General features: G+C 41.5%; 1 protein-coding gene and 1 long non-coding RNA gene across 10 annotated transcripts in view; both read left to right on the top strand.

Moving 5' to 3' along the window:
• Positions 1–6,368, top strand: part of LOC126996148 (uncharacterized) — an 8,166-nt gene extending 1,798 nt beyond the window's left edge. Inside the window, exons 2-4 of one of the 3 annotated variants that reach the window (XR_007751015.1) lie at positions 1–954; positions 1,075–2,197; positions 2,453–6,368. The exon at positions 1–954 is cut by the window's left edge and continues 93 nt beyond it. This is a non-coding gene — a long non-coding RNA (uncharacterized LOC126996148). Of the gene's footprint in view, positions 955–1,074 lie in introns of all 3 variants that reach the window. The other 2 variants (XR_007751016.1, XR_007751014.1) reach the window with 2 other exon arrangements.
• LOC126996144 (golgin subfamily A member 6-like protein 22) overlaps positions 1–10,509 on the top strand; it is a 169,835-nt gene that overhangs the window by 157,386 nt on the left and 1,940 nt on the right. For 6 of the 7 annotated variants that reach the window (XR_007751009.1, XM_050856368.1, XM_050856367.1 and 3 more), the window contains 2 exons: positions 6,636–6,744; positions 7,826–7,972. Coding sequence is in view for 6 of the 7 variants with exons in the window: in XM_050856368.1 (XP_050712325.1) it covers positions 6,636–6,744; positions 7,826–7,972 (256 nt within the window). In the remaining variant the exon portion in view is untranslated. Of the gene's footprint in view, positions 1–6,635; positions 6,745–7,825; positions 7,973–8,557; positions 10,504–10,509 lie in introns of those variants that run through there. The other variant, XM_050856366.1, reaches the window with a different exon arrangement.

Genomic DNA, 10,509 nt, shown 5'->3' with positions numbered 1-10,509 from the left:
ATAGAAAAACCAGCATAATAGACACCACAATCTCCTGACAGTAAAGGGAAAACGTTGTAGAAGACACATTAAAGGTAGAAAAAAGAAGAAAAACACACTGATATCGATATATACAGAATTTGAAGGAAATACAACTGTTGAAAGTATTACGTGCAGAACAGAACGATAGAAGAACCAGCATAATAGACACCACAATCTCCTGACAGTAAAGGGAAAACGCTGTAGAAGACACATTAAAGGTAGAAAGAAAGAAGAAAAACACCTTGACATTGATATACAGAATTTGAAGGGAATACAACTGCTGGAAATATTACGTGCAAAACAGAACGATAGAAAAAACAGCATAATTTAGACACCACAATCTCCTGACAGTAAAGGGAAAACGCTATAGAAGACACATTAAAGGTAGAAAGAAAGAAGAAAAACACATTGACGGAAACATTAAATTTCTATTATCTGTGTTGATTAATAAACATTGCATCATTTTCTTGACAGTGAAGGGAAGACTCTGTTAAACCTTTTGCATACGAAGAGAAGAGAAAAAGTAACAAAGAGAAGCCTTGAGACATTCTATTCTTTTAACAGTGAAGGGAAGACTCATTTAAACCTCTTACCAACAGGATAGAAAAGTATAAACCAAACAAACGAAGCTGACGACTTGTGTTGATTTAAGACGTTGCATTCTTTTAACAGTGAAAGGAAGACTCAGTTAAACCCTCTTACGAACAGAATAGAAAAGCATAAAAAAACACTGACGGAAACACTTCAATATAAACTTGTGTTGCCCCGCGTGTGAAGGGAAACAAGACCAGAGGGAAGGAAAAAGTGTTCGTTCGTGAGTCTGTCCTGTGTTGACGCGTCCCACAATGCCGCTCAAGAAGTACATTCGTGCCCCGGTCGAGGAGGTCCCCAGCATTAAGGAGAAACTTGCCTTCTTCGAGCAGCGAGGGCGAGGTAACAGGCAGCCTGACTCACACCTCTTACCCTCCCTCGTCCTCGTCCTCGTTCTCTTGTCCCACTCCCTCCCTTCGTCTCTAGCCCTCTTTTCCTCCCTTTCTGAACAGCGAGGCCGAGGTAACAGGCAGCCTCACTCACACCTCTTACCCTCCCTCGTCCTCGTCCTCTCGTCCCACTCCCTCCCTTCGTCCCTAGCCCTCTTTTACTCCCTTTCTGAGCAGCGAGGCCGAGATAAAACTCAACTCCAGTCTCCTTATAAATCCTCAGATCTAGTCCTTTTAACTCCTCCTCCTCGTCTTCGTTCACTCGTCCCACTGCACTCCCTTCGTCCCTAGCCCTCTTTTCCTCCCTTTCTGAGCAGCGAGGCCGAGATAAAACTCAACTCCAGTCTCCTTATAAATCCTCAGATCTAGTCCTTTTAACTCCTCCTCCTCGTCTTCGTTCACTCGTCCCACTGCACTCCCTTTGTCCCTGTCTTTTTTACTCCCTTCTGAGCAGTGAGGAGGAGATAAAACTCAACTCCAGAATCCTTTTAAACCCTCAGATCTAGTCCTTCTAACTCCTCCTACTCCTCGTCCTCGTTCTCTCGTTCCACTCCCTCCCTTCGTCCCTCGTCCTCTTTTACTCCCTTTTCTGAGCAGTGAGGAGGAGATAAAACTCAACTCCAGAATCCTTTTAAACCCTCAGATCTAGTCCTTCTAACCCCTGCTCCTCCTTGTCTTCGTCCACTCGTCCCACTGCACTCCCTTCTTCCCTCGTCCTCCTGTACTCCCTTTTTGAGCAGCGAGGACAAGGTAAATCTCCATCTCACTCTCCTTATAGATCTTTAAATATGGCCTCCTACCCTCACGTCCTCCTCCTCCTCCTCTTCGTCCTCGCCTTCTGGTTCCACTGCACTTCCTCCCTTCCTTGTCCTTCTTATTCCATCTCTGAGCAGCAAGGATAAGGTAAAATCCAGCCTAACCTTCCTTATACTCCGTCAAGAAGTTTAATGCTCATTACCTTCGTCCGCGACCTTATCCTAGCCCTCGTCATTTCCCTCCCTCCATATTCTCTCTTATTCTATTTTTAGCAGCAAGGACGAGGTAAAATATTGTCTAACGCTCCTTTTGTCCCTTTAAGAAACTATAATTAGTGTTACGTTCGGTACCTTCATCCTCGGCCTTATCCTGGTCCTCGGCAACTTCCTCGTTCGTTTTTCCCTTTTTTTTTTATCTCCCTTCTAAGCAGCGAGGACGAGGTAAAACTCATTCTCCCTAATACCTTCCTCGGTCTCAATTATTTCTCCATTCTCGTCCCAGTCCTCACTCCCTCGTCCCTTTTTCTTCCCTTTAGAACAGCAAGGAGGCAGTAAAAATATGCCTAAACTTTCTTGTAGTCTGCCTTTAAGTATTGTCATTTATCCTTCTTCATCCTCGGCCTTATCCTGGTCCTCGGCAACTTCCTCGTTCGTTTTTCCCTTTTTTTTATCTCCCTTCTAAGCAGCGAGGACGAGGTAAAACTCACTCTTATTCTCCCTAGTACCTTCCTCAGTCTCAGTTATCTCTCCGTCCTCGTCCTAGTCCTCACTCCCTCGTCCCTTTTTCTTCCCTTTAGAGCAGCAAGGAGGAGGAAAAACTATGCCTAAACTTTCTTGTAGTCTGCCTTTAAGTATTGTCATTTATCCTTCTTCATCCTCGGCCTTATCCTAGTCCTCGGCAACTCCCTCATTCTTTTTTCCCTTTTTTTTTATCTCCCTTCTAAGCAGCGAGGACGAGGTAAAACTCACTCTTATTCTCCCTAATACCTCCCTTAGTCTCGATAATTTTCCCGTCCTCGTCCTAGTCCTTACTCGTCCCTTTTTCTTCCCTTTAGAGCAGCAAGGAGGAGGAAAAACTATGCCTAAACTTTCTTGTAATCTGCCTTTAAGTCTTGTCATTTATCCTTCTTCCTCCTCGTTCTCGTCCCTCTCCTTAGAGCAGCGAGGGACAGGAATAGTTTATCCTCAACCTTGACTACCGCTCCCTCAACTTTGCTTCTTTTCTAGTAATCTCCCTTCATCTCTCCAGGCTGCCTTACCTTCGTCCCCCTCCCTCGACCTCCTTGTAATTGCTTATTCTTCCCTCCTTTGTCTTCCCTTTCTTTCCAGTTCCTTTTCTTTCCTCTACTTCCTTACCCTTCCCTTTCCCTTTCTTCCTCCTTCTCTCTTGTCACTTCCCGCCTCGTCCCTTCCCACCCCTCTCCTCCCCTTCCCTTCCCTTCCTTACCTTTCCCTTCTCTATTTTTTTTCCTTTATCCCTCCCTCCCGTTTTTTCCCTTCCCTTTTCTTTCCTTCCCTTCCTTTCGCTTTCCTTCCCCTTTCTTCCTTACCTTTCCCTTTCCTTTCCCCTCTCTTCCCTTTCTTTTACCCTCTCTTCCTCCCCTTCCCTTTCCCCTCTCTTCCCTTCCCTTTCCCCTTTCTTCCTTCCCTTTCCCCTTTCTTCCTTCCCTTTCCCCTCTCTTCCCTTCCCTTCCCTTTCCCCTTTCTTCCTTCCCTTTCCCCTCTCTTCCTTCCCTTCCCTTTCCCCTTTCTTCCTTTCCTTTCCCCTCTCTTCCTTCCCTTTCCCCTCTCTTCCTTCCCTTCCCTTTCCCCTCTCTTCCCTTCTCTTTTCCCCCTCTTCCTTCCCTTCCCTTTTCCTCCCTCCCCAGCCCTTTCCACCCATCCTGTCCCTTCCCTCCCACATGCCCACCCCGCGTCCCTTCCGTCCCCTGTCACAGTAGTAATGTATCGTTGTGTCAGTGACCTTTGAATCTAGCGTTTGTGTGTCTTCCCTCGTAGTGTTTTAGTGGTGCGTATCATGGCGAATGTAACGTGGGATTTGTTTTATCTGTTTCGCTTTTGTGTAGAAATGAAAATGGGGTAGTGTTTCTGCTGTTGTTGATCTTGTTATGAATGAATTTTTACTATTTCATTTTTTAATTGATAACTTCAGTGGATAATAATTTTGTTCTTATTTTTTTTTTTCAACCTCGTGAAATTTTATGTAGGAATGGCATGAGGAATGGTGCATGTATGGAATTTACACACACACACACACACACACACACACACACACACACACACACACACACACACACACACACACACACACGCCTCGTAAATGTTAAAGCAGACCCAACAGCCACGCTAATAAATCCGCTTTCCTCTCATTACTCGAGGGACACACGACACTTAAGTTTTATGCGTGTGTGTGACGCTCTCCATTACATGCCTGTCTATCGCCCCAAGAGGTGTGTATAGCTATTCATTTCGAGAGATTTATTTTGAACCATCCAGTCTTATACAGATTCATTCTAAGTTTATTTTTTCTTGGTATTATATTTCTCTCTATAATGAAGCAGTAGGAGGTGGGGTGATATGTGGGTCGTTTTTATTTCTACTTTTCTTTCTACTGTTTTTTTTTTTTATCACATTTTTCGTTTCCCTGATTTACAGAAATTGTTTCGGTCACGTTGCTCCCTAATGTAAAGCAGAATATTTTATCCAGTTGGCGGTATTTTTTTTTCTCATTTTCGCTTCCTATGTTTACATGAATGTGTTGTATAGCCACGTTGATATAAAACAATACAAAGTTACATATTATCAAGGATGTTATGTGATTATTTTCTTTTAGTAACTTTTTATTTTTGTTTATCTCTTATATGCCTGCTTTACCGTAAAAAGAAATGTACTTTCTTTAGATATGGGATTATGTAATTTATCTTTCCATTTTTTGCCTGCATGGCGCTGTGTAGTTGTGTTTGTAGTGTATGTATGTATGTATGAGTATCTTGTGCCTGTGTTTGGTGATGTTATGTGTGTCACAGGTGAACGCTGCTCCTCTCCACTAACAAGCCAACACCTTTGAACACCCCTTTTCGTTTCAAGCGAGCACAAACGAACGAGCGATATAATTATGACATTCGGCGCAATAATTCAACAACAATAAACTTAAAACGTATCCCTGAATAATTGGCAAACTAGAAAAAAATGAAAATCAATCGGATAAAATTAAACGGAAATCACACAATCGGCAAACTGAAAAAGAAAATATGAAAAAAAAGATGCAAAAACAACACCAATTGGCACTCTGAGAAATTCATAGAAAACGGATCAGAAAGATAAACTCGTGTGTGTTGCTGAAGTGTTTGTATCTGGGGCGAACCGTGGACTGGCTACAGACATCCTTTTACCCTCTTATAACCTCAAGAGGGACCCATTGGCTTCAGATAGGGCTGAGTACTGGTGCATTTATGTCCCCTTGAAGGTATAGGGTGAAGGGAGAAGGGAGAGAGGAAGAGGTGAGGGGGGGAGGAGAAGGGAGAGAGGAAGAGATGTAGGAATGAGGGAGAAGTGCAAGGTGAAGAGCTGAGGGAGTTACGGGAGGAAGGGAAGGAGGAAGATGTGGGATAGATACGAGAAGGGAGAGAGGAAGAGGTAGAGATATACGGGGAGAATGGAGAGACGAAGAGGTAGGGAGATACGGGGAGAAGGGAAGAAGAAAAGAGGTAGGAAGTTACGAATGAAGGGAGAGAGAAAGACATGAGAGAGATACGGGGAGAAGGGAAGAAGAGAAGAGGTAGGAAGATACGAGAGAAGGGAGAAAGTTGTGAGAGAGATACGGGGAGAAGGGAAAGAGTGAGAGATGAGGATGGGAGGAGAAAGGAAGAGAGGAAAACAAATAAGGGAGATGCGGAAAGACATGTAGGGTGAAAAGGGGGAGGAAGAGGAATACGTAGGGAGTAAAGGAAGGAAATGAGGAAGAATTGTATTATGTAGAGCCTGAGCAACCGTGTATATGAAGGGAAGAAACAATAGCATAACAAAATAGGTTAAGGTACAAGAATAAAACATGTAGGGACAGGAGGATAAGGGTGAAGTATGCATTTAGTAAGGGTGACGGGTAAAGGGTAGTAGGCTAAGAGGAAGGCTTGAGGGAGAAGAATATCGAGAATACACATACGTAGAAGGATAATGTTTAAAAAAGTCTACGGTTCGCTCCAGCCACACTTCACTACTGCTCCTTCCGCTGTCTTCGTTATGTGATATGTTGATTTAATTTGACACACACACACACACACACACACACACACACACACACACACACACACACACACACACACACACACACGGTGAAACAAACAGCATAGACGTGTTTGTGTGTCAGGAAGCCAAGGATGCATGGCGTTTTGTTACGTTATCTTTGTATTTTTAAGGATTGGTACCAAAAATATTCTGTGCTGTATGACATAAGAGTAAAAGTAACGAACATCCCACTGTAGATTTAACTTTACGCTTGTTTATTTTAAGTTTATTGAACATGTTATTCATATAGAGAAACATAGTTGTGAGTCTATATAAGGTAGTATATAGTAACTTAGATGACTTAATGTATAATAAAACTAGAAATAACTGAACAAAAAAAAAAAACAGTATAGATATATAGATTGATTTATTTGTCTTTTTACTTACAAATTGCCCATCTGTCTTTTGGCCATTCTACTAAATGGGCTTTTTTTCTTATTACTTTTTTGCCCTTGAGCTGCTGAGAGGCAAAGATATGAGTATTTAAAAGCTATTTTGTGCTCCATTATGTTAACTTAATGTATGTTATGGAGAACTAGCAGGAGAGGAGAACGGACGAAAATGCCCTGTGTACTGACCTTCCTCCCCTCAACAGAAGTCGTGTACGGAGCCATGATCCCTGAGCCCGACTACAGCGACGACGAGCGCGACGCGGCGGGCACCAAGCAGGCCGCCCTGGTCTCCCGCAACAACCAAGTGAACGCGTGAGTCTGCCTTACATGGGTTTCGTTTTCTCCAGCATGAATAGATTTAAGCCGTACCTCTTCTATTTCTTCAACACCTCATGAATAGATTGAAGCTTTACCTCTTCTATTTCTTCAACACCTCATGAATAGATTGAAGCTTTACCTCTTCTATTTCTTTTACATATCTTGCATAATTTAAGGGGCACTTTTCTATTTCTTCAAAACTCATCTTTTTTCAGTTTATTGGTTTTCGTGAGCTGTTTAAGGTTGCTTATAATTATATCATCTCTAGTATCAAGTATCAAGACTCCACTCCACCCAAAATTGACCTCTCTTTTGGCCTCTCGTTCTGTTTTCCTTTGTTGGAGCAGCGTCTATAGTGGGCCATTTTGTTCCTGTTATTTATTTATTTATTTATTTTTATTTATTTATTTTTTTTTTTACCTTAATCTCCCTTCCTTGCTGGAGAGAAAACAGCTTCTCCCTCACCTTAAGTGAAATCAGAAGTGAACCACATATAGAAGGCTGCGTGGACAGTTTCTTTGTAATGTCTGTTTTTCATGTTAACCTCATCTCATCTATTCCTTAACTGGCGGTAATTGGCTCATGTTTATCTTTGTATACGTACATTATGACTGATTGATTGATTGATAGTTATTGTTGCAAGTAAACAACAAAGACTTATGTATACGTATGCTGTTTACTTGCAACAATAAACTATCAATCAATCAATCGTATGTGATGTAACAGTGTCTTCCTCTGTTTAAGATTAAAAGGCAATACATATGTAAGATAAATGATGATTCCAATGTGTTTAGTGTTATAGTGCTTCCATCTATTCAAAACTAAACGACCATCTACATACGATAATAAGACAAGGGATGATTCATATATGCGTATTCACTGTTACAATGTTGCCATTTATTGATACAAAAAGGCAATCTATATAAGTAATGATTCTAGTATGTATTTAAAATGTTACAATATACCCATCAATTTAAACCCCCCCAAAATACTACTTAGAACAAAAAGACTTACTTGCGCCTCAAAACATGTGGCCGAAGCTTCAAGTATCTGAGACATGAACCTTCGCTTTCAGTTCGAGTCCCGCACCGAAGGAGGGCGGGGCGAACACTGGCCGGCTGGACGAGAAGGGTCTGATCATGCCCAAGAAGCTGGTCAACCCCAACATGGAGTCCACCGAAAAGAAGAGCCTCCACAGGGAGCTCCTCTACAACCAGAAGAGGTGAGGATGGAGTGTGATTTTATGGCCCTTCTGTTTGTGCGTATTACACTCGAACGCCTGGCATCACAACACGGATCAAACAACAGATAAACATAGAGACTCTTCACATACGCAAACAAGCACACACACTTATGTACAAGATCACAAACACTCACATTGACATTGATCCACATATATAGGTTCTTACACAACGCAAACAGTTAACACACACACACACACACACACACACACACACACACACACACACACACACACAACAAAAAATACCAAACATATCACACACTGACGCATGCAAGCACTCATACTTTCCACGCACCATACGTGACTGAAACAGCCTCCCTCAATAGATATTAGACTGTGGTACAATAGACTCATTCAGAAAACAAATGCACACTCACTTCTTGTCACCACAACACACCAACACTAACAATTACACTTGATTCACTTCCTCCCCTGCACACTCGGTTCCCCCGTCCCCCCAGCAGCCAACACAAATATACATGTATTGGTACCTGTACTACGCATTATTTGTCAAGATCAAGATTCCATCTGTGTTTGTATATAGCTTGCATTTCTCTCTGTCAGCAGTGGACGGTAAGAGGCTGGCAGCCGCGACATCCACACGCTTGTCACTCGTCTCGTCCGTGGCTTGTATTTACTGTTCTTGTTGTGCTTTGCAGATAAATATATTTTGGAACTAAAAACATGGACCCTTTTTCCTAACTTCAACCACATAATATAAATGATGGCAACGGTGGGATTCGAACCCACGCCTCCGAAGAGACTGGTGCCTCAAACCTAACTTCAACCACGTAATTCTCTCTCTCTCTCTCTCTCTCTCTCTCTCTCTCTCTCTGATCAGTTTATTTATACTTATTTATTACTCGTGGGCATATTTGTTTTTCTTTTAATGGTGAGTAATCTGTAATCTGAAGTCTAATTTTACATGGAATAATCGGTCATCCACAAACACTAAATAATTTGTTCCAACAGGCCATATTTCATTTATACTCTGGTCAGTCTAGTGCACAGATTTTTTTTTTTTTTTTTTTTTTTTTTTTTACATTTAATATGAACTTATTGTAATCTTATGCTTGTGTAATTATATACAGAATTCTTGAACATCCTTCTTTAAATACTTCTAAGAGACATGCCATTAAAAAATCATAAGACACTCCCCTCAGTGGTTGCTCTCCCACCTGGTATTTGCACCTGTAGGGCTTCCCATCGCGGCCTGCACCTGGGAGAGGCTCAAGGGATGGGTGTAAAGGGAGGCCATAGGAAGGAGACACAAAGGGACATATAAGCCTACACAGCCTTTTATTACCAAGGAATGAGAAACTATTATGAAACATTTTTAGTCAGAGTTCCCCTTGTTGGAACTTTGCTATATTTTTATTTTTGATGGTAGGAAACCTCATGCTGGAAAAAATGCAGCTGTCTGATTTCTGGGGTCCAGGATATTATTAAATAATACAAACACAGGTAAAAGTTAAAATTTTGGTAGGGGTTTTGCTGCTATTGTCAATACTGTTACTGACATATATAATTAAGAAATATACTGCAACTAAAAGATTGTATAAATATACGCTTGTAAAATTAATGAATGGAAAAAAATGCAACTCATCAGAGGAAGCTTAACCTGGTAGCTGCGGGGATCATGTTTCTTAAAGGCCCCTCTAAGCGAAATGGGAAAAAAAATCATCACTCACGCAAACCATTTCACAATATATATCAATGCATTTGTGATCAGTTTATGCATTATCTATTTTTTGGGGGTAACCGAATATCATGGCAAAAATTTGGCCCTTCGCTAGTACACGATAAAACCACAAATTTGGCCCGTCTCTGCTACTGGGTTAAGGTGACAAACCATTGGTAATAGAATTGTGTGTTTTGAATGAGCCAGAAATAAGATATAGACAGTAGCAGTTTCAACTTTCAACCCACACAAGAACACAACACAATGATTCAAGGAGTCCACAATGGGCCAGGAAACAGTCAGCCTTCACATGGCAGCCCCTGAGGACCAGTCATTCAAGTCTTAACATACCATTTTTTAATATATCTGACCTCCATTTGAAGCTTAATATGGCGTGTGCACCTTAACATAGAACAGAAGTCAGTAAATGTTAGACCCACCAGTCAATCCTTCAGGTTGACTTCTTGTAGGATGTATCATTGTATTAAGTACTCGTATCAGAACCGAAATTACCCTGGAAAAGTGTGATGAGGTTTAAGATTGAACTACTGTTGTCAAAGTCTGGTATTTTTCAATCATTATTTTGACAGTTTGATTTATATACCTCAACTTAAATTTCCAGATAGCTGCTTCTTTTTCATATAAAGTCCTTTTTTCCCTTGTGGGGTTGGACAGGCCATGAGTCTCTCCCATTCTTGATGACTCCCTTATTTCCAGATAGCTCAGTTTTGTTTTCCTGTTAAGAGGAATAATTGAAATGTATAATCATAATGTGTTAATGTGATACATTTAGTCATCAATACGCAATCAGTCGATATATGTGTGTATCCTACAG

The sequence above is a fragment of the Eriocheir sinensis genome, chromosome 9 (genome assembly GCF_024679095.1).
Source record: "Eriocheir sinensis breed Jianghai 21 chromosome 9, ASM2467909v1, whole genome shotgun sequence".
Classification (NCBI taxonomy): domain Eukaryota; kingdom Metazoa; phylum Arthropoda; class Malacostraca; order Decapoda; family Varunidae; genus Eriocheir; species Eriocheir sinensis.
The sequence above is the reverse complement of the archived record's forward strand: the minus strand, read 5'-3'. Positions and strand labels throughout refer to the sequence as shown.